Raw genomic sequence first — 24777 nt, 5'->3', positions numbered from 1 at the left:
TGATCCATTAATCACACCCTGTCTGTGTGGAGTTGCTCTGAATACTTGCTAAAATCATGCATGATTGGATTTGCTGGCCTGAATTGCCCCTAGGTGTGAGGAATTATTAATATTTGGGTCAAAACGAACGTCGAAACGTTTCATGTCGCTTATGGACTACAAGTCCCATGCTCACGCAGGCGGATTGCCGTATTTCGTTTAGCGCTGTCGTAAATCTTACAGACGGCAACGGCGCGTTTGTTTGAAAACGTCAACAGTTGTTAGCGCTGCTACTGCTAACGATCAAACATGTAAAATATGCTTTTTATTATTATTAAGTGATTTCTGGTGATAATGTAGAGATTATTAGAGCTGTTTATGTGGTAAATCGTTGGCTGGTGGTGTTTTAATCGATAATATTAGGATCTGAGAGCAGTGTATCCAGGCACTGTACTGGTGAGTAAATAGCACTGTTAGCACCACGGCTAACACTGAATAATAATAATATTAATTATATTAATAATAATTATAACGTTTAACTTTGCGGCATGGCTTCCTAATACTTCGTTAGTAATTATGTAGTAATACTTTTGATTGGCTTCTGCTGGTGACGTCTTTGTGCACACATAAATAGGGCTAGATTGCCTGAACTTACATTATATTATACACTATATATATATAGACTATATTATACTGTATGTGTGTATATATATATATATATATATATATATATATTTATACATATATACATACACACTATATTGCCAAAAGTATTCGCTCGTCTGCCTCCACACACATGTGAACCTGAGTGACTCCCATTCTTAATCCAGAGGGTTTAATATGATGTTGCCACCCTTTGCAGCTATAACAGCTTCAGCTCCTCTGGGAAGGCTCTCCACAAGGTTTAGGAGTGTGTTTATGGGAATTTTTGACCGTTCTTCCAGAAGTGCATTTGTGAGGTCAGACACTGATGTTGGATGAGAAGGCCCGGCTCACAGTCTCCGCTCTAATTCATCCCAAAGGTGTTCTATCTATCGGGTTGAGGTCAGGACTCTGTGCAGGACAGTTAAACTGGCTCATCCACGTCTTTATGGAGCTTGTGCTTTGTGCACTGGTGCGCAGTCATGTTGGAACAGGAAGGGGCCATCCCCAAACTGTTCCCACAAAGTCAGGAGCATGAAATTGTCCTGATGAAGCATTAAGAGTTCCTTTCACTGGAACTAAGGGGCCGAGCCCGACTCCTGAAACCCCCCCCCCACACCATAATCCCCCCTCCACCACACTTTACACTCGGCACAATACAGTCAGACAGGTACCGTCTCCTGGCAACCGCCAAACCCAGACTCGTCCATCTGATCTCCGGACGGAGAAGCGTGATCCGTCACTCCAGAGAACACGTCTCCACTGCTCTAGAGTCCAGTGGTGGCGTGCTTTACACCACTGCATCGGGTAATGTAAGGTTTGGATGCAGCTGCTCGGCCATGGAAACACGTTCCATGAAGCTCTACACACTGTTCTTCAGCTCATCTGAAGGCCACATGAAGTTTGGAGCTCTGTAGCGATCGACTCTGCAGAAAGTTGGTGACCTCTGCGCACTATGGATTAGCACCGTATTTGATGTTGGCTCCAGTCCCGTTGTGACCCTGACCAGCATGATTGTTAGTAATGTGTTTATCTTTGCTCTGACCTCTCTCAGATCAGGGATGAGCTCGACGGAGAAGGAGAGAGTGGTGCTCCTGGAGGAGGAGATCAGGAGTCTGTCTCAGGAGCTGCTGCAGTGTCAGGTCATCACAAACACTCTCATCGTTATTATTATTTCATATTTATTTATACAGCAGCACTTTTTAAATCAGACGTCGTCTCAGAGCAACTGTACAGATTCTCTCCTAAATATTACAAGGAAGAAACCCTGAGATTATAATGATATTATTAATGATAATAACAATAATAATTATTATTATAACAAAAAAAACAGTAATAATAATATACTAGTAACGTTACTTAATAATTAGAATAATATTACTACTAATAATAAAACTAGTAATAATAATGATGATCATTAATAATAATAATAACATAATTAAGGCTCTACCTAATTCAGGGCCGTGAAAATCGCATCACCGACCATGAAATAAGCCGTCTCCCGTGAAATTACCAAACTTTTCCTAGTATAGTGTTCCGACTAAGGCTGTGTCCGAAATAGCATACTGTTCAGTATGGAAGCAGTACGCGAGAGCGGGCAGTGTACACGAAAAGTACCCGGCTGATCTACTGCAAAAGTTTGTGTACAGGTTTTTTTTTTTTAAATAAACGCAGCAAACTGTAAAGATGCTCGGTTACACCAGCAATCGGTTACACCAGCAATCGGTTACACCAGCAATCGGTTACACCAGCAATCGGTTGCACCAGCAATCGGTTGCACCAGCAATCGGTTACACCAGCAATCGGTTCTGTTACACCAGCAATCTGTTACACCAGCAATCTGTTACACCAGCAATCTGTTACACCAGCAATCTGTTACACCAGCAATCTGTTACACCAGCAATCGGTTACACCAGCAATCGGTTACACCAGCAATCGGTTACACCAGCAATCGGTTACACCAGCAATCGGTTACACCAGCAATCTGTTACACCAGCAATCTGTTACACCAGCAATCGGTTACACCAGCAATCGGTTACACCAGCAATCGGTCACACCAGCAGTCGGTCACACCAGCAATCGGTCACACCAGCAATCGGTTACACCAGCAATCGGTCACACCAGCAATCTGTCACACCAGCAATCGGTCACACCAGCAATCTGTCACACCAGCAATCGGTTACACCAGCAATCGGTTACACCAGCAATCGGTTACACCAGCAATCGGTTACACCAGCAATCTGTTACACCAGCAATCTGTTACACCAGCAATCGGTTACACCAGCAATCGGTTACACCAGCAATCGGTTACAACTTCACACCAGCAATCGGTCACACCAGCAATCGGTCACACCAGCAATCTGTCACACCAGCAATCTGTCACACCAGCAATCTGTCACACCAGCAATCGGTTACACCAGCAATCTGTTACACCAGCAATCTGTTACACCAGCAATCTGTTACACCAGCAATCGGTTACACCAGCAATCGGTTACACCAGCAATCTGTTACACCAGCAATCGGTTACACCAGCAATCGGTTACACCAGCAATCTGTTACACCAGCAATCGGTTACACCAGCAATCGGTTACACCAGCAATCGGTTACACCAGCAATCTGTTACACCAGCAATCTGTTACACCAGCAATCGGTTACACCAGCAATCGGTTACACCAGCAATCGGTTACACCAGCAATCGGTTACAACTTCACACCAGCAATCGGTCACACCAGCAATCGACCAGCAATCTGTTACACCAGCAATCGGTTACACCAGCAATCGGTTACACCAGCAATCTGTTACACCAGCAATCTGTTACACCAGCAATCGGTTACACCAGCAATCGGTTACACCAGCAATCGGTTACAACTTCACACCAGCAATCGGTCACACCAGCAATCGGTCACACCAGCAATCTGTCACACCAGCAATCTGTCACACCAGCAATCGGTTACACCAGCAATCGGTTACACCAGCAATCGGTTACAACTTCACACCAGCAATCGGTCACACCAGCGATCGGTTACACCAGCAATCTGTCACACCAGCAATATGTTACACCAGCAATCGGTTACACCAGCAATCGGTTACACAAAACGTTGAAGATGTGCGAGGGTAAAGCAGCTAAAAACACGACTCTGGGAACTGAGTTTAGAAAACTAACAACCAGTTCTGTAGACGCAGATGATGGTGTGTCAAAACACAGACGAGAGAATATTTGTCTTTGAGACAGAGCTATTCATGTAGCTGTGCTGTGTGTCGTAGCTTCATTTATTCTATCATTTAATTTATGAGCGTCATTTAATGACTGACGTGAAATGTGCAATGGAAAGTTCGTTTAAAATCTGGGATTTTTTAAAAAACGAGGTCCGTGAAATTAAGCACATTTCCCTGTGAATTTAGTAGGACCCAAAATATTTAACAATAATATCAATTATATTAGTAATAATATTGACAATATCTAATAATAATAATAATAATAGTAATTAGTATTAATTGGCAGTAATGATAATAATTAATGATTAGCATTTATATTAACAATGATGATAATGAAAATATTAATAATAATATTACTTTTAATAAAGTAAATAATAAGTATAATAATATTGCTTAAAATAATAAAAATAGTAATAATAATAATGATGATGGTTAATAATAATATACAACAAATATTTAATTTAATTTAATTTAATCATTATAATAAACAATAATAATAATAATAATAGCAACATCATAACATAATAATAATGATGGTTAATATTATGACAACAATAAATATAATAATAATAACAGTAATAATAATAATAAAAAAAAAAAAATAATAATAATAATGACCAACAATAATATTGATGATAGAAAATATAAAACACTAAAACATTTATAATAACAGTAATAAAAATATTAATATTAATGTTTGTAATCATGTTAAGGATAAAAATATTCATTATTATGATAATAATAGAAATAATAATATTAATGATGATATTATTTTAATAATATTGATGATTATAATAATTATAATTATAATAACATTTATAACAAGAGAGAGAGAGAGAGAGAGAGATAATACTTTATTGATCCCGAAAGAAATTGCAGAATAATAATAATAATTGGCGGGGCGGGGCGGGGCGAGTTTACCACTGTGTGTTCTGTGATCATTTGGGCACTGAGGACGCTGATGGTTGTAGGTTCTCAGCAGTGCTGAATCTGTTATATGGCGCTTCATAATGCTGTACATGTTTTCAGTGAAAGACAAAACTGGACTGCAGGCAGGTCAGTCTAGCACCTGCACTCTCTTATTATGAAGCCTTACTGTTAGAACATGTGCAGAAGTGAAGCTTTTACAGATGTTTATATAGCCGTGTGCCTCACACTAACCGCCCCCCCCCCCCCCATATCATGACATAACATTAGGGAAGGTCCTTTTCCTTTTGGGTCTCAATAGCACAGCACATGTTTCCACTCAAGCACAGAGAAGTGGGGCGGCGTTCCTGGGTGTTGTTGATGTTCGGCTCTGATTAGTGATTAGTGAACTCCAGTCGTGTCTGTGTGGGTGCCCGGCCGGTCGATAGCACATCAGAGATTCCAGCATTGTTAATATATTCTGTAATTACTGATGCGAGTGGGTGATTACACACGTCTTTCATGCTGCAGATAAATAAATAAGCGCTGAATTGATCTGATCTGCTGGTGAGATTTCAGGGTTCGAGGTTCTTTATAATAGATGATGGGAGTTCTGGCGGTGAGAGGAAGCACCCCCGCGAGACCACCCGCGCTCCGTCCGATGTTTAAAATATTATCTTTATCTCAAACATGTCATTACGGCCCAGAAGTTCAATCTGTACGAGGTCTGTCCGTAAGTAAATAATTGATTAGACAGTTTTGCGCGCGCTGTTAAAATTCATGCGCTAATTAGAGCCCCTCGCGTTCGCCCCGGGGAGTTATGGCTTTTATCTGGGCCTGATGTGAACATGATTTAACAGAAAAATTCATTTTCGAGCGCGTTCGGCGTCATTCTGCCTGTTTTTTTAAATCCTCTCATTAAAGCTAATGTGGCTTTAACATTTCGGACCTGTTGAAGGATCGGCGCTGCTCCTCGTTCCCTCCTGTCATCGGTTTGCGTTTCTTCCTCCCCGAAGCGGCGAGACGGACTAAAATGAGGAGCAGGCGCTCTCTGGCGAGGCCTGGTTCCCGTTTGTCGGGGCTTTGGGTCGTGTCCCGAACGCTGGTGTTGATAGAGCATGTGGTTTGGAAGGGAACCCAGACGGTGCAGCACTGAGACGAGCTGCAGATGAAGCGAATGAATAAAATTTGTAGAATTATAAAGTGTTTTTATATAAATATGAACCACATTTATGGGAAAAACTCTTAAAATCTTAAATCTGGACGTCAGTGGGTTCTGGGAGTGGTGTTGAGTTTTAAAGACGTTGAGTTTCGAGGTATTTTCTCCCCATAAGGATGTTTGGGAGAACCTGTTAATGCGTCCATGGTCCCGTGGAGCTGCAGATATTTTAGTCTCATGTAAAATAATGAGGTTGTTTTTGACACTTAAACACTGAAAATAACACAAATATAATATAAACACACTGAAATACAATTACTAACAGTTACACATCAATAAAAATACAATAAAAGCTGCACTTTAGTTTTACTTCTTTATTGTTTCCTGACGCTTCTTAATGCTGGAGATGCTCGATGTCGGAATACCGTATTCCCTTCAGCACCGGCGCATTCACATGAGAAGTGACAAAACCGCTTCTGCGCTCAGCGTGACTTACTGTAGTAAAACAGTGAGTGAGGAATGTGATGAGTGGAGGAACTTATGAGCAGTAATAATGAAGAGAAGTTTAGTGCTCCTGTCTCCTTCTTTTACTACATTAAACCACGTTAAGCTTTATTCTGAACCAGAAGCGTTTTAGACTCTGGGAGAAGCTGATTCTGATTCTCACCGTTTCTCAGAAGCTGGAGCTGTAACACAAGTTTAAAAGTGAAACAGGGAGGAGAATCCAGATAAACACAGATACATGTGGAGCTGTAACCCTGGATCTGACGCTTATTCCACACTGATGCAGATTCAGATCAGATTCACACACTGATGAGGGTTTACCACTTAAGTCGAACACGTCGAGTTTAAGGTACAAATTTTTCAATGAAGGGCGTCAATTTTCAAAGATTTAAAGCTTAGTGGACGTTGAGTTACAAGGTGCTGGTGTAGTTTGTAGGGATGTAACGATACACTCTACCCATGATGTGATGCGATTCATGATACTGGGTTCACGATACGATTTTTTCAACGATTTTTTTAAACAAAATGAAATTGAAGACAAATTATTATTTCTCTTTAAAAATGATATAAAATCTTTTATTTATCTAAATAATGAATGTCCTTTTATTTCTGAGGTAGGTACAAACTATGCAAAACGTTGCTGCACATTTCCCTTATTGTGTAAAAAAAAACTGAAATGAAATTTTAAAACAAATCCAACATTATATAAATAAATGAACAATACAAATAAAGAAAGTATCCTCACATAAACACATTTGGCTGGAAAATTCAGAACCTGGCAACCCTGCAGTGACGTCAACCAGGCGAGGTGAACAGCGCCAGCGCCCTCTGCTGTTTAAAGTAAATATCGATTTATTTGACTTGAATTACCGATTCGAATCGTGGCACGTGTGCACCGATTTTTAACTGCCGTGTGGTGCATCGTTACATCCCTAGTAGTTTGTAAATACTGCATAAACACAGGCTCCAAAACAGTCGGGACGGGGGCGTGTTCCTCCCTGTGTTCCTCCCTGTGTTCCTTCAGCGTCCCTATTAATTCCACTGTTTAATGTGTGAGGAACTGAGGACACCGATGGTTTCAGGTTTGCGAGTCTCGATACGAGACTTCAGCTGCTCAACAGTCCGTCTCACCGTCGTCTCATTCTCCTCTTTATGATAGGAGGTAGATCTGGACTGCAGGCAGGTGTAGCCTAGTGGTTAAGGTACGGGACTAGTAATCCAAAGGTTGCTGGTTCAAGCCCCACAACTGCTAGGTTGCCACTGTTGGGCCCTTGAGCGAGACCCTTAACCTTAAATTGCTTAGACTGTATACTGTCACGGTAATATACAGTAAGTCACTTTGGATAAAAGTGTCTGCTAAATGCTAAAAATGTAGATGTTTGCTTAGTGGCTAAGGTACTGGACTTAGTAATCAGAAGATCGCTGGTTCAGACCCCACCACTGCCAGGTTGCCACTGTTGGACCCCTGAGCGAGGCCCTCAACCCCCAATTGCTTAGACTGTATACTGTCACAGTGCTGTAAGTCTGAAACTGTAAACGTTTGAGGATCTGAAGCCATTTAGTGTGAAGAAATCAGGAGGGGGCAAATACTTTTGCACAGCACGCTCCTGCAAAGAAGTCTCACCCTCCACCGTATTTTAAACGTCTTTAACGGTTCTTACAGGCCGATAAGGAGTTCGTGTGGTCGCTGTGGAAGCGCCTTCAGGTGGCCAATCCGGATTTAACCCAGGCCGTGAGTCTGGTGGTGGAGCGGTGAGTGTTTCATATTTTATCTCTTTATTATTAATAATTTTATTATCTTTAAAGCTTTAAAGACTCAAAATAAAGTCTGGGTCCAGCAGGATGACCAAACCCTGGTGAGAAAGTCATCTCTGACCGTCCCAAACTCCCAAAATCGGAGCTGTTCCTCTGTCAGACACTAGGGGGCGCCTAGACTTCCAGCTCTCTGCTTCCGGTCTCATGCTCCTGTAATGGCCTTGCGAGTCTCTTAGGGGGGCGTGTGCTAGTCTGCGGTACTCCTCGTCCAGCATGGAGGTTAACATAGTCGTGTGGGGGAATTGGACGCGTCCAACTGATTAATAGACGCTCAGAGGTTAAAGATAAAGTGGTTTCTGCTGCAACAGCGACACCTGCTGTCCGGTCGGAGGAATATCTGGGTGGGAATCTGCTCCTGGAGCAAGGACGTGCTAGTCTGGGGTTCTTCTCGACCAGCATGGATGAAGCAGAGGTTAACAGTGAAGTGTGAGGGAATTAGACATGTCCAGGGGCCTTGCTTAGGGGCCCAACAGGAACCGTAATGGGTGACGCCCTTTCCAAAACGAGGCCTGGTTACAAGCTGCAACGTTCAAACCAAGTGTTGAGGAGGTGTAGCCTAGTGGTTAAGGTACGGGACTAGTAATCCAAAGGTCGCTGGTTCAAGCCCCACCACACCCAGGCTGCCACTGTTGGGCCCCTGAGCGAGGCCCCTAAACCTCAACTATATACCGCCACAGTACTGTCAGGCACTTTGGATAAAAGCATCTGCTAAATATGAAAATGTAAAATGAGCTCTGATGCCGCCCCGCCCAACCAATGCCCCCCCCCCCCCCCCCCCCCCCCCCCCCCCCCCAGGCACACAAATTAAAAGCATCCGCGGATCAAAACGATCGCCGGCGCTTTGCTAACCGCGACACTCGTACGTACAGAGACGAATCTCCGGATGAATTTCTCAACACGCCGGCGTATTAAAGCGGATCTTCCGACGGACGCGTCGACTCAATCGCGCGCGAAACGAGCCTCTTTAGCGGGAGGTTCCCATGCCAGCGCGTTAACTCCCCTCGCCCCCTCGGCGGGTCATCTTAGCCACCTTAAGTCGGCTGTTTATCCCTCAAAGAAGGGCACTCGGCGCGGCGAGGAGAGCCGGCGTCTTTTCATTAGAGGGTTTGCGCCGCCGGCCGAACCTGCGGAGGATAAGACGGGGCTTAGCGCCCCCCCCCCCCCCCCCCGCCGCTACCGGCCCGCTCCGTAACCCCCCGCGGAAAAGCCAAAAATAAGATAAGATAAAGAAAATGTATCTGCCCGAGGCCTGAGATCCCTTCTGAGGCGCAGATCTCAAGCGCCGGGCTTAATCCAGCGCCGCTCCCCTGAGCCGCTCGTACTCTCCGTGTACCGCTTCATAAAATGAGTTTCGCTCTCCGTTATGTTCTGAGCGGTTCTCATAAATTCACATCGCTTCTCTCATACGTGCGCGAGGACACGCTAGTAATGCTAACAGTGCTGATTTAGTGTGTCTATAAACCCACAGTCAAGGGTCCCAATGTAATTTGTTTTGTACCTTAAATGTAAACGTAATCAACATTCATTACTAGCAATTAAATTGATCACATACGCCGTATGGTGTATGTGCCACGTTCACCATTTAACCTGCCAGTAAAGCCTGGTCCTCCTTAAAGAACTGGTACTGTTCTGCTAGTAAAGCCTGGTCCACCTTAAAGAACTGGTACTGTTCTGCTAGTAAAGCCTGGTCCACCTTAAAGAACTGGTACTGTTCTGCTAGTAAAGCCTGGTCCTCCTTAAAGAACTGGTACTGTTCTGCTAGTAAAGCCTGGTCCACCTTAAAGAACTGGTACTGTTCTGCTAGTAAAGCCTGGTCCACCTTAAAGAACTGGTACTGTTCTGCTAGTAAAGCCTGGTCCTCCTTAAAGAACTGGTACTGTTCTGCTAGTAAAGCCTGGTCCACCTTAAAGAACTGGTACTGTTCTGCTAGTAAAGCCTGGTCCACCTTAAAGAACTGGTACTGTTCTGCTAGTAAAGCCTGGTCCACCTTAAAGAACTGGTACTGTTCTGCTAGTAAAGCCTGGTCCACCTTAAATAGTTTGCACCATCCTTCCAGTAAAACCTGGTCCACCTTAAAGAACCGGCACCATCCTTCCAGTAAAACCTGGTCCACCTTAAAGAACCGGCACCATTCTGCCAGAGAAGAGCGGGTACCACAATGCCAGTAAAGCCTGGTCCACCTTAAAGAACTGACATCCTGCCAGTAAAGCCTGGTCCACCTTAAATAGTTTGCACCATCCTTCCAGTAAAACCTGGTCCACCTTAAAGAACCGGCACCATCCTGCCAGTAAAGCCTGGTCCTCCTTAAAGAACCGGCACCATTCTGCCAGTAAAGCCTGGTCCTTCTTAAAGAACCGGCACCATCCTGCCAGAGAAGAGCGGGTACCACAATGCCAGTAAAGCCTGGTCCACCTTAAAGAACTGACATCCTGCCAGTAAAGCCTGGTCCTCCTTAAATAGTGGGTACCGTCCTGCCAGTAAAGCCTGGTCCTCCTTAAAAATACCAGCACTGTCCTGCCAGTAATCCCTGGTCCACCTTAAATAACCAGCACCATTCTACCAGTAAAGTTCATCTTAAAGGTGCTGGTCTATTTTGAAGAACCAGTACCATTCTGCGGGCACCACAAAGCCTGGTCCACCTTAAATAGTGGGCACCACAATGCCAGTAAAGCCTGGTCCTTTTTAAATAGAGGGCACCATTGCACTTGAAACTTGCACCACGAGGGGCTAGCGAGGGCCTTGTTTAGTGCTTGGATAGTTGGATCGACGTGGGATTGTGGGTAATATGAGCTAGGCTACATGCTGGCGGTTCCTCAGGAGGAACCAGGAACCGTGAGGAACCGAGTACAGAGGAACCGTTAGAGGGAGCCGGTCCCAGCGCTGATGTTCTCCTCGCCGTCTCTCTGGACTCGGTGTGTTTTGATGCCGGGATGATCCCTGATACCCGGAGACGTTTGTATTTTTTTTACGCGCTGGAGGGACGCAGAAGTTTTAGGTCCCGGCGGTGCCGAAGTCTTGTGTACTGGCTGCTGTTTCATCTCAGAACAGCGCAATCTTGTTGTATCATGAAGCACTGAGAAACTAAACGGGCACAGAGCAGCGGGCAGTGGCCGGGAACTCTGTTTAACTTTCTTTTAACGTGAACGCCTCTCGCTTTGGCCTGTGATGTCTCCAAAAGTATGTGGACACCTGACTGTGACCTTCTTATACATCCTGTTCCAAAAAATCCAGCTAGTAAAGCCTGGTCCACCTTAAAGAACCAGCACCATCAGCTAGTAAAGCCTGGTCCACCTTAAAGAACCATCACCATCAGCTAGTAAAGCCTGGTTCACCTTACAAAACCAGCACCATCAGCTAGTAAAGCCTGGTCCACCTTAAAGAACCATCACCATCAGCTAGTAAAGCCTGGTCCACCTTAAAGAACCATCACCATCAGCTAGTAAAGCCTGGTCCACCTTAAAGAACCAGCACCATCAGCTAGTAAAGCCTTGTCCACCTTACAAAACCAGCACCATCAGCTAATAAAGCCTGGTCCACCTTAAAGAACCATCACCATCAGCTAGTAAAGCCTGGTCCACCTTAAAGAACCAGCACCATCAGCTAGTAAAGCCTGGTCCACCTTAAAGAACCAGCACCATCAGCTAGTAAAGCCTGGTCCACCTTAAAGAACCAGCACCATCAGCTAGTAAAGCCTGGTCCACCTTAAAGAACCATCACCATCAGCTAGTAAAGCCTGGTCCACCTTAAAGAACCATCACCATCAGCTAGTAAAGCCTGGTCCACCTTAAAGAACCATCACCATCAGCTAGTAAAGCCTGGTTCACCTTAAAGAACCAGCACTGTCTTGCCAGTAAAGCCTGGTCCACCTTAAAGAACCGATACCGTCCTGCCAGTAAAGCCTGGTCCACCTTAAAGAACCGATACCGTCCTGCCAGTAAAGCCTGGTCCACCTTAAAACCTGATCCTCCTTAAAGATAGCAGCACTGTCCTGCCAGTAAAGCCTGATCCACCTTAAAGAACTGTCACCATCAGCTAGTAAAGCCTGGTCCACCTTAAATAATTGGCACCATCCTGCCAGTAAAGTCTGGTCTGCCTTAAAACCTGGTCCTTCTTAATGAACATCAGCTAGTAAGACTGGTCCTCCTTAAAGCCTGGTCCACCTTAAAGAACTGGCACCATCAGCTAGTAAAGCCTGGTCCACCTTAAATAATCAGCACCGCCCTGCCATTAAAGCCTGGTCCTCCTTAAAAAAACAGCACTGTCCTGCCAGTAAAGTCTGGTCCCTCTTAAAGAACTGGCATCATCCTGCCAGTAAAGCCTGGTCCACCTTAAAGAAAAAAAATCGGAATGTCGACTGAGAGTCAGGCCTTCATGTTCCTCAAGATCCTCAAAAAAACGGACCAAATACAGCCGACCACTGACGCTGTCACAGCCACATTAACCTCATGATCAGGTGTCCACATACTTTTGACCTGGTGGTGTATTCTGCAGGTTCTGATTCTCATCCACGTTTCTCTCGCCAGTGAGAAGCAGAAAGCCGAGGCCAAAGATCGGAAGGTTCTGGAGATCCTTCAAGCCAAAGACTTCAAGATCCAGGAGCTGGAGAAGGTAACACCACGTTCCAGAAAAGATGGGACGGGTGCTTATTGTTGTAGGTGTAAAAAAGCAAAGCTTGTGCTGCCTGGGTCGAGTAAAATATCTAAACAATGTGGGTCACTTATAAAATAGTTAGAAGAACCCTGACGTGGAGATACGCGGTGCTGCCGTGGCATCCAAAAGTCGGCTGGAGTACATAAACGCCCACAGTCGAATCCAGCGCTGGTTGGGGGTAAAGATCTCCACGCTGGGTGCCACGCAGCCAGCACAGGTCACCACAAACTTTTCTACTGATTAAAAACGACTTTTTGTATTTTGAACACTAGCGCATTATATGTGATCCACGCCGGCGCGAATACGGCCCGTTTTGTACGTTCAGAAGTCGAGTGAAACTCATCAGCGCTGAGGATTGTGGGTAGTGTCCTGCAGGCCGCTGGCATCTATCATCTCATCGAGAGTTGGCAGCGAGCGAGCCCGAACGCCGAATAATTACGCTCGCTCTTCCTCGGCCGTGTGATGGTCCGCTGAACCCTGCCGCTCCTGCACCGGGACCGCCGGCCGTACCGCCGCTCCTGCGTTCTATCACCGGAACCAGCTCGTATTTTACTTCTCAAGTCCTCCTGCTGTCGGTGGAGCTCTGCCGGGGAAGGGGGGGGGGACCACCCTAAATCTCTATTAACACCACGGCTAAATGAACCAGCACTGTCCTGCCAGTAAAGCCTGGTCCACCTTAAAGAACCGATACCGTCCTGCCAGTAAAGCCTGGTCCACCTTAAAGAACCGATACCGTCCTGCCAGTAAAGCCTGGTCCACCTTAAAACCTGATCCTCCTTAAAGATAGCAGCACTGTCCTGCCAGTAAAGCCTGGTCCACCTCAAAGAACTGTCACCATCAGCTAGTAAAGCCTGGTCCACCTTAAATAATTGGCACCATCCTGCCAGTAAAGTCTGGTCTGCCTTAAAACCTGGTCCTTCTTAATGAACATCAGCTAGTAAGACTGGTCCTCCTTAAAGCCTGGTCCACCTTAAAGAACTGTCACCATCAGCTAGTAAAGCCTGGTCCACCTTAAATAATCAGCACCGCCCTGCCATTAAAGCCTGGTCCACCTTAAAGAACCGATACCATCCTGCCAGTAAAGCCTGGTCCACCTTAAAACCTGATCCTTTTTAAAGATAGCAGCACCGTCCTGCCGGTAAAGCCTGGTCCACCTTAAAACCTGATCCTTTTTAAAGATAGCAGCACCGTCCTGCCGGTAAAGCCTGGTCCTCCTTAAAGAACCAGCACCATCAGCTAGTAAAGCCTGGTCCACCTTAAAGAACCAGCACCATCAGCTAGTAAAGCCTGGTCCACCTTAAAGAACCAGCACCATCAGCTAGTAAAGCCTGGTCCACCTTAAAGAACCAGCACCATCAGCTAGTAAAGCCTGGTCCACCTTAAAGAACCAGCACCATCAGCTAGTAAAGCCTGGTCCACCTTAAAGAACCAGCACCATCAGCTAGTAAAGCCTGGTCCACCTTAAAGAACTGTCACCATCAGCTAGTAAAGCCTGGTCCACCTTAAAGAACCGGCATCATCCTGCCAGTTGGTCTCGCGCATGGAGAGTCACGCGCTGATCTCCACGTTCCGGTCCTTACACAGCGTCCAAGGCCCCGCCCACTTTTTTATCTCAGTCCCGTCTTTTCCCACCCAGCAGACTGGCGGCTGATTTAGTCTGCTGTGAGGTCTGCACTGCCGACCGGTAAGAGTCCTCTCCTGTGCATCCTGTGCTTCATAGGAAGTGACGCTGAAGCGACAGGAAGTGAGCACCCTGATCCGGCAGCAGCGTGTGGGCGAGGAGGAGCGTGGAGCGATGAAGATCGAGCTGGCTGAGCTTCAGCAGACACTCGGAGGGACCGGCGAGCAGCTCCAGGTCTGCACGCATGATCTCCACGCATGATCTCCACGCTCTACCTAGATGATCCTCCAACACACACATCATGTCCAGATCTTCATACTGCTCATATGTGTGTGTGTGTGTGTCAGGAGTGTGAGGCTGAGTGGAGGAGCAGGATGGAGGAACTTCAGGAGAAGAGCAAGAAGCAGGAGGAGATACACACCACCAGAGTTCAAGTACACACACACACACACACACACACACACACATAATTTGTCCCATTAATTGATTATGCAATGCCAACAGGTCTGGGACTCCACCAAACCACAGCGAGAGCTGCTATCTCCTAACTCGTAGAGAATAATGTCAGCCCCTGGGATGACGGGGTTGAGGGCCTCGCTCAAGGGCCCAACAGTGGCTGCGTTTCAAACTCTCAGCTCTTCAATCAATTGACCTTCAAAGCTCCTCCCACTGTCCCGAGCCTGCAGTGGGTACGGTCGGGCCCCACTACTGCCAAGCTGCCACCGTCGGGCCCCCGAGCAAGGCCCCCAACCCAACATTTGCTCATAAATGCTGCGAATGTAAACGTATTTAAAGAGCTACGAAGCTACAACCAGCACCTCCACGATCAGGAAACCAGGGGGTCGCTCGCCATGCCGACGGCATGCTCCCATGACGCCGTGCTTCTGCTTCATGAGATGGAAGTGTGTTCTGGCCGGGGAGAGCTGCACACTATCACGCGCCCCATGTCTAGCATGCGCCGGGTTCAGTCCCGGACCGGTCCCGGGTAACACTCCGGTCGTGTGTGTAGGGCGCCCGGCCAGGTCGGTAGCACCGCTGAGGTGGAGCAGCGTCTTCTAGTTAAACGTCCGATGGCGGTTTGAGTCGGCCGCTGCAGATGCGACCCCTGCTGGCGGGTCGAGGTAACCGCACGAGCGGTGTGTGTGTGTGTGTGTGTGTGTGTGTGTGTGTGTGGGGCTTTCCATACCCGGTGGCGCCAGTCTGCAGCTCTCCTCCGACTGAGCAGGGCGGGGCAGGCACTGAGGGAACTGGAAATGACCAAATGAGAGGAGAAATGGGGGGAATAAAGCGACCCTGTTTTCGGGGGGGGGGGGTTCTCTGTACCCTCGCTGGGCGTGGCCGGTGTTTGTATGCAGATGAGCATTTTAAATATCGATGGGATGTTCAGAGGGGGCCGAATAACGAACTCTTCTGAGCAGGATGCGAGCGGCGTGTGAATGACCGACCCGGGTGCGCTGGCGAGCCCTCGGTCCACCCCGAACCTTGTGATGTGCGCACACGCTGGCCACTGTTCCGACTGTGTGTGTGTGTGTGTGTGTGTGTGTGTGTGTGTGTGTGTGTGTGTGTGTGACAGGGGGCGAGCGGTGGCTGTGTTTAATGAGATTTGCCCCCCTCGTGGAGCGCGTACGTGCGTGGCCGGAGCGTTTGATGGTTCGGGTGAAGCTCATTAGCCGGCTGGAATCCTGTGATGTGCTACTGACCGTCCGACCACGCGCACCTTCTCCTCCTCCTTTTATCTTCTAGTTTACCCCGTGTCCATCCAAAAGTTTCTGGACGCCCCGCACCTCAAACAGCTCTTTTTAAAGACGGGCGTGTCGTGGTATCGCTGCTTTAACAGGCTCCGCTCTTATGAGGAGCTCTCCACTGGATTTCGGAACGGGTCGAGCGCCCGTGTCGGCTGCTTGGTTTGTGTTTGGCATCACGGTGTGAGTCCAGTCAGGCCACGCCACGCCACCCACGCCTCTTCACGGTGCACGTTTTTACCGCTCCAGAGTCCAGAGTAGGCATGCTTTACACCACTCCATCCGCGCTTGGCATTTTTATTTGGGCTGATTAAATAACGTAAATCAGTCTGTGAGCGGTTGCAAGCTTAAGGCCTTTAGGACTCCGCTGAACCACAGGACGAGTTGTTGCTGTTTCCAAAGTTGTGACCGAACTGCTCCGGTTTCTAACTGCTTGTGTGTGTGTCAGGAGAGTGAGGCTGAGTGGAGGAGCAGGATGGAGGGACTTCAGGAGAAGAGCAAGAAGCAGGAGGAGATACACACCACCAGAGTTCAAGTACACACACACACACACACACACACACACACACACACACACACACACACAGTCTACCTATCACACAACCCAATTCCAAAACAGTTATGATTGTAGTTTGTAAATAGAATCCGATGCTCTAACGGACTCCAAAAAAGTTGGGACGGAGGCAGAATGTGAGTGTAAAGTTGATGGGATGTTTGAAAGGTTCCACAGTGAGCAGGTGAGGGAATCATGATCGGGTATAAAAGGATCCACCTGGATCAGGATCGGTCTGTACGAGCGATGGTGGGGCGTGGCTCACCACCGTGTTCCAAACTACATCAGAGAATCAATCAGTTCAGAAAGATCGTTTCTCACTGCAGGATTATAAATGATTTAGATCGTTCACCATCTACTGTCCATGATATTGTGGAAAGATTCACAGAATCCAAAAACATCCTAATCTGATTCTGTGATAAATAATAACCCCATAGCCTTAGTAGTGCTTCAGAAAACCGACGTTACTGAACCCAGGCCGCCGCTGCATCAGGAAACACAACCTGAACCTCTGTTACACACAGAGAGAGTCCTACATCAATCCTATACAGAAACGCCTCAGAGCTCTCTGGGCCCGAGCTCATCTCAGATGGACCGAAGGACAGTGGACACGTGTGCTGTGGTCAGAGTCAGAGTATTTTTGGGAAAAAAAAGACAAAAGGACCATCCATATTGTTATCAGTGAAAGGTCCAAACTCCAACATCTATCATGGTACAGTGGGGCATCAGCGCCCGCAGCATGGGTGACCTGCATGTGTGTGAAGGTACCACTGATGCTGAGGTGTGTTTGGGGATTTTAGAGAAACACTCGCTGCCATCAAGGTGATTTTTCGCGCTAGTCAGTGTGGTCCGACCTAACACCTGTGTACCTGTGTGTGTGTGTGTGTGTGTGTGTGTGTGTGTGTGTGTGTGTAGGAGCTTCATGAGGATCTGATGAAGGTTCAGGGCGTCGCTTCTTCTCTCTCTGCTCAGCTCGGTTCAGTTCAGCAGCAGCTCACAGATCGAGAGGATCAGCTCCAGCAGCTCAGGTGAGAGGATCCACCAAACACCATCCAGAGCTCCACCAAACATTAACTCCTCCAAACACCATCCAGAGCTCCACCAAACACCATTTACAGCTCCACCCAGAGCTCCACCAAACACCACCCAGAGCTCCTCCAAACACCATCCACAGCTCCTCCAAACACCATCCACAGCTCCTCCAAACACCATCCACAGCTCCACCCAGAGCTCCTCCAAACACAATCCACAGCTCCTCCAAACATCATCCACAAATATCACCCAGAGCTCCTCCAAACACCATCCACAGCTCCTCCAAACACCATCCACAGCTCCTCCAAACACCATCCACAGCTCCACCAAACACCACCCAGAGCTCCTCCAAACACCATCCACAGCTCCTCCAAACACCATCCACAGCTCCACCCAGAGCTCCTCCAAACACCATCCACAGCTCCTCCAAACACCATCCACAGCTCCACCCAGAGCTCCTCCAAACACCATCCACAGCTCCACCCAGAGCTCTACCAGACACCATCCACAGCTCCTCCAAACACCATCCACAGCTCCACCAAACACCACCCAGAGCTCCTCCAAACACCATCCACAGCTCCACCCAGAGCTCCTCCAAACACCATCCACAGCTCCTCCAAACATCATCCACAAATATCACCCAGAGCTCCTCCAAACACCATCCACAGCTCCTCCAAACACCATCCACAGCTCCACCCAGAGCTCCTCCAAACACCATCCACAGCTCCTCCAAACACCATCCACAGCTCCACCCAGAGCTCCTCCAAACACCATCCACAGCTCCACCCAGAGCTCTACCAGACACCATCCACAGCTCCTCCAAACACCATCCACAGCTCCACCAAACACCACCCAGAGCTCCTCCAAACACCATCCACAGCTCCACCCAGAGCTCCTCCAAACACCATCCACAGCTCCTCCAAACATCATCCACAAATATCACCCAGAGCTCCTCCAAACACCATCCACAGCTCCTCCAAACACCATCCACAGCTCCACCCAGAGCTCCTCCAAACACCATCCTGAGCTCCACCCAGAGCTCCTCCAAACACCATCCACAGCTTCTCCAAACAGCAGACTCCAGCACTTATCCTGGCCAGGGTTGTGGTGGGTCAGGTTCCACCGGGAAACACTGGCCGCATGGCAAAAATTGCTTTAGGACTCCACTGAACCACAGGACGGGTCGTTGTTTCCAAAGTTAAGTACAACTGGCTGGTCTGATATCAGCAGGTCATCGTGGTTCCTTATGAAGGCGCTTCGATGCTTTGATGCTGCCATTATTAAGTGAAGTAAAGAATCCACTTTCCATGAGAAAGTTCCCGAGGACGACGTGACGTCACCTGTCCCTGAGCTGAAGCCGAGGCGCAGTCGATTACGGATGGTCTGTGGGTCTCGTCAGGTTCAGATGTTGATCGATGTTAATGTAACTGTGTGTGCAGGAAGGAGCTGCAGGATCTCCAGGCTCTGTACGTGCAGAGTGTGGAACACGCAGGAGAACAGGCTGAACTCATCCAGCAGCTGGAGGGTCTGAACCTGGACACCCAGCAGGTCCTGCAGAGCCAGGAACGAGCCCACAGCACGCACTCGGCCTCCTACCAGAAGGTGCGTACTGCTGCGGAGGTCAAGGGCCTTCCCTAAACTGTTGCTGCAAATATAGAAGCATATGTTTCCTTTATGCAACTGTTGTGTACTGTGTCCCAATACTTCTGTCCATACAGTATGTAAGTAATACTGGCTCCACCGTACTTTACAGTAGGTACAGAGTTGTTGGGTTTGAATGCCCGTCTGTGTCTGTGTGCGTCAGCTCTACACCGACCTGAGCGCCTCGTACCACGCCCTGCAGATCAGCCAGGAACAGCTCCGGCGCAGAGAAGCTTCTCTCAACGATCAGCTGCAGCAGAAGGATCAGCAGCTTACGGAACAACAGGACCAGGTCCAGCAGCTCCAGCAACTCCAGCAGCTCCAACCTCCTCACCCACACCCCCCCGAGGTGAGCCTCACACACCCGTCAGACCCTACAGCACTACAGACTCTATACTGCCCCGCCCAAAATCTGACTACAACCTTATTGACATCGCAATCCAATCCTATAGGCGTTTATTTAAAGTTCTCCTGAAAGGCTGTCCACAATATTCTGGTCTTTGTGAAGATTATGAATAGGGCCGGACTAAATGTGCCTAATTTCCTGGACCTCGTTTTTCACCGTTATTTAAAGAAATTAACGGCATTTCAAACTGTGGTGTCGAGGTATTTTCTCCCCATAAGGATGTTTGGAGAACCTGTTAATGCGTCCATGGTCCCGTGGAGCTGCAGATATTTTAGTCTCATGTAAAATAATGAGGTTGTTTTTGACACTTAAACACTGAAAATAACACAAATATAATATAAACACACTGAAATACAATTACTAACAGTTACACATCAATAACAATACAATAAAAGCTGCACTTTAGTTTTACTTCTTTATTGTTTCCTGACGCTTCTTAATGCTGGAGATGCTCGATGTCGGAATACCGTATTCCCTTCAGCACCGGCACATTCACACGAGAAGTGACAAAACCGCTTCTGCGCTCAGCGTGACTTATTGTAGTAAAACAGCGAGTGAGGAATGTGATGAGTGGAGGAACTTATGAGCAGTAATAATGAAGAGAAGTTTAGTGCTCCTGTCTCCTTCTTTTACTACATTAAACCACGTTAAGCTTTATTCTGAACCAGAAGCGTTTTAGACTCTGGGAGAAGCTGATTCTGATTCTCACCGTTTCTCAGAAGCTGGAGCTGTAACACAAGTTTAAAAGTGAAACAGGGAGGAGAATCCAGATAAACACAGATACATGTGGAGCTGTAACCCTGGATCTGCACCTTATTCCACACTCAGGACGTTTTGACTGAGCGATTGCTAACTGAATTGCCGTAGTATCGCTAGGACGCATCATAGTGCAGATTAAGCAGAAAACGTCGTTAAGTCGGCTCATTTTCACTCTCCGTGACTCCATAAATATGAAACCTGTTTGGGATGAACTGGGATGTCGATTGTGAGCCAGGCCTTTTTCTCTATCCTGCTTCTGGACTGAATGAACACAGAAGCTTGTGGAAATAGTTACCGGGACATTAATGCCTCACAGACGTGCGTCCACATACTTTTGACACACTGAATTCTAATATCGGTTCCTATTAACATTCAGGTCCCGAAAACGAACCAAACAAACGCGATGCGATGGATGATGAAGTGAAGCGGCTGGTAGCGGCGTGTCGGACTCCAGAGTTCTGGTAGAGTTCCGAAACGCGGTTGGCGTGTGTGCGCCTCCGCGCCCCCCCCCCCCCCCCCCCCCCCCCCCTGCGCGTACCCTCCTCGGAGTTCGGTTCAAAGCCCCGTATTCAAATCAGATCCTCCTGCCGCCCGCACTTTGATCACACCTCGCACGCATTTCGAATGAGCGCCGCGACGCCGCTAAGCACCGGCGCATTAGGATTAAACAGGTGTGCCGGAGCGAGTCGGTACAGGGTCCGGGATTACGCGGGAACACGCGCTCCTGTCGGCGCGAATTAGCCCGCGTGGCGTGCCGTACCTCCGACACCCGATCTGTCCGCTTTGATGTCGGCGGGTTGGGTAAACGCGGCGCGCCGAAATGACGGGCGCACGGCGGCGGCTGAAACGGATCCGATCTGCCCGGTTACGTTGGCACGCGTCTGTGCGCTGGCACACACACACGCCCGCGCGCGCTGGCATGGCAGGCCGACAGATCCGAGCTGTAATTAACGAGGGAACTTCGCCCGCGCGCGTTTAATGACTCGCTAATTGATCCATTTATATTTGAACGCCGAACGCCGGATTAATGGACGCTAACGAAAAGGAAGGCGGGGTCGCCTCACGTTCATACCCCAGCTTTCGGTAACGACGCCGCTCCTGCTTCCCAGGATCTCTCGCCGTAGAGCCGCCGCTGTAGCGCTCCATCAGCTAGCGGCGCCGGCGCAGCGGGTGCTAAACGGGATTAACGATCGTTAAAACCATCCAAACGTTACGAAGAACCTCCCGAAGCGTCACCAGGAACGTACACGTGACCAGGGTCTAGCTTCAGCCTGCGTGTATCTCCTCTCCTTTTAAATCTCTCCGGAGACTGTCACTTATCAATAATAGGAGCAGCTTGTTTGTTTACGTTCCTCCAAAAAGATCTCGGGGTCGCCTGCAGTGTACCGTAATGCTGTGCGATGTAAACAAACGGGTGACAACTTTACTTTTCCTTAATGTACACTCACCTGATCACCCCCCCCCCCCCCCCCCCCCCCACCTAACCCCAGTGCCCGTACACATTTGAGCAGCTTGTTTGTTTATGTTCCTCACCCCCCCAGATCTGATCTGATCTCCTTTATGATCCAGATTGTACTGTAGTGCCGAATTGTTTGCGTACTGTCACTGCACAGTTGTGTTTATGACCTCAGAGCTTAGATGTCGAGCTGTGGCTTTAACTATGAGCAGCTTGTTTGTTTACATACCTCAAAATGCATATGTATTTTAGATGTTACATACTTCACCCCCCTTTTTGCACCCAATCTAGTCGTCACCAATTAAAGCTTCTCTCTCTTGTCGCTGCTGCCACCCCCACCCTGATCAAGAAGAGCCCCCCCCCCCCCATGCTTCTTTTTACCTGCTAGGGGCGGGGTCTCATAGAGAGCAGTATCGCGCACGGAGACGCGTCCACCAGACAGCAGAGGTCGTATTTGCCTTAGTAACAAGGAACCCTGTTTCGGCCATTGTCCCTCCCCCTACAGACACACAGCCAATCATGTGTCTATGTAGGCGTATGTTAAAGTGAAGTTTCTGAGGGATTGGTGAGATGATCCATGTATAGGTCTGGTAAAGGTTGCCTGACGGTGTAGAGTATGCACCCCTGTGGTCACTCCAACCCCCCCCCAATAAAAGACCCCCCTCTACACCTGCTCCGGTACATTTTGGCTTTTCCTTCACTATAAACGTGTAAATTCCTGTTTGATAAAAACCTCCTGGTTGAACTTTGGAGAAGTTGTAGGAACTTGGAAATGCTGGAGATGCACAGGCGCATTCCTGCCCGCTCGGCAACCGTTGCCAGGCGGTCAGCTACCACGGCAACCCCGTATCCAGTGCTCCCAGCGGCGGATCCTGGCCGGGATATTTTCTGCATTCCGGGTCGCCATCCATCACACCTACCAACACACCCCGAGGTTTATGGGATCCCAGGTCCAAGTTCTAATTGTACTGGGCTGCTGTTCGGAGTGAGAGCGCACACACACACACACACACACACACACACACACACACGTCCTGCGTACGTTATCATTAGTGTGAGAGGAGATCCAGCGCAGTGCTGGAACGTCTCAACGTTCTCCATCACAAACGATCTGGAACATCTGACGTCCAGTCTCACATCCTCCAACTTCAGAACAAACACAGAAAAGACCACCCCCCTCAACACAGAAGGTCATGAACGTGGCTGCTCACACCATCGTTAATAATAAAGCTTTACTTATATTTGTTTAACATACTTGTTCAGAGTCGACCCCTTTTGCAGCTTTAAAAGTCACCGCATCCAGACTGCAAGAGCGTTTCTTAGGTACGTCAAGAAGTAAGTTAATCCTGGTCCTCCTTAAATAACTGGCACTGTCCTGCCAATAAAGCCTGGTCCACCTTAAGGAACCAGCGCTGTCCTGCCAGTAAATCCTGGTCCCCCTTAAAGAACCAGTACCGCCCTGCCAGTAAAGCCTGGTCCTTTTTAAAGAACCGGCACAGTCCTGTAGCCTGGTCCTCCTTAAAGAACCAGCACCGTCCTGCCAATAAATCCTGGTCCCCCTTAAAGAACCAGTACCACCCTGCCAGTAAAGCCTGGTCCACCTTAAAGAACCAGTACAGCCCTGCCAATAAATCCTAGTCCACCTTAAAGCCCGGTCCTCCTTAAAAACCAGCACTGTCCTGCCAGTAAAGCTTGGTCCACCTTAAATATCCGGTACCGTCCTGCCAGTAAAGCCTGGTCCACCTTAAAGCCAGGTCCTCCTTAAAAAAACGGCACTGTCCTGCCAGTAAAGCCTGGTCCACCTTACAGCCAGGTCCTCCTTAAAAAACCGGCACTGTCCTGCCAGTAAAGCCTGGTCCACCTTAAAGCCAGGTCCTCCTTAAAGAACCAGCACTGTCCTGCCAGTAAAGCCTGGTCCACCTTACAGAACCAGCACTGTCCTGCCAGTAAAGCCTGGTCCACCTTAAAGCCAGGTCCACCTTAAAGAACCGGTACCGTCCTGCCAGTAAAGCCCAGTCCTCCTTAAGAACCAGCACTGCCAGTAAAGCCAGGTCCACCTTAAAGAACCGGTACCGTCCTGCCAGTAAAGCCTGGTCCACCTTAAAACCAGGTCCACCTTAAAGAACCGGTACCGTCCTGCCAGTAAAACCTGGTCCACCTTAAAACCAGGTCCACCTTAAAGAACCGGTACCGTCCTGCCAGTAAAGCCCAGTCCTCCTTAAGAACCAGCACTGTCCTGCCAGTAAAGCCTGGTCCACCTTAAAGAACCAGCACTGTCCTGCCAGTAAAGCCTGGTCCACCTTAAAGAACCAGCACTGTCCTGCCAGTAAAGCCTGGTCCACCTTAAAGCCTGGTCCACCTTAAAGAACCAGCACTGTCCTGCCAGTAAAGCCCAGTCCTCCTTAAGAACCAGCACTGTCCTGCCAGTAAAGCCTGGTCCACCTTAAAGCCAGGTCCACCTTAAAGAACCAGCACTGTCCTGCTCTGGGACTGGATTTTCCTGATTTCTGTGAGAGGCAACGTTCATCTGCTGGGTCAAAAATATGTGGACACAACTTGGACGATTGATACAAAACCTGTTTCAAAAAAGTCTGGACGGGTGGTGAAATGCAGAAGTCTGGTACATTAATTGAATCGTCTGAGATGAATGCGCCGGTGCTACAGTGACCCCTGCTGGCAGGTTGGATCCAGCGCCA

General features: G+C 48.1%; 1 protein-coding gene across 3 annotated transcripts in view; it reads left to right on the top strand.

Annotated features, from left to right (window-relative positions):
* Positions 1-269: 269 nt before the first annotated feature.
* cntln (centlein, centrosomal protein) overlaps positions 270-24777 on the top strand; it is a 97817-nt gene continuing 73309 nt past the window's right edge. The window contains exons 1-11 of one of the 3 annotated variants that reach the window (XM_062995473.1): positions 270-290; positions 403-435; positions 1676-1763; positions 8070-8158; positions 12745-12829; positions 14592-14726; positions 14840-14926; positions 16683-16769; positions 17703-17815; positions 19259-19421; positions 19624-19809. In XM_062995473.1, coding sequence (XP_062851543.1) covers positions 1683-1763; positions 8070-8158; positions 12745-12829; positions 14592-14726; positions 14840-14926; positions 16683-16769; positions 17703-17815; positions 19259-19421; positions 19624-19809 — 1026 coding nt within the window. In that variant the 5' untranslated portion in view covers positions 270-290; positions 403-435; positions 1676-1682. Of the gene's footprint in view, positions 291-310; positions 436-1675; positions 1764-8069; positions 8159-12744; positions 12830-14591; positions 14727-14839; positions 14927-16682; positions 16770-17702; positions 17816-19258; positions 19422-19623; positions 19810-24777 lie in introns of those variants that run through there. The other 2 variants (XM_062995474.1, XM_062995472.1) reach the window with 2 other exon arrangements.

Source organism: Trichomycterus rosablanca, chromosome 5, assembly GCF_030014385.1.
Source record: "Trichomycterus rosablanca isolate fTriRos1 chromosome 5, fTriRos1.hap1, whole genome shotgun sequence".
In the NCBI taxonomy this organism is placed as follows: domain Eukaryota; kingdom Metazoa; phylum Chordata; class Actinopteri; order Siluriformes; family Trichomycteridae; genus Trichomycterus; species Trichomycterus rosablanca.
This window is presented reverse-complemented; position numbering and strand designations above follow the sequence as displayed.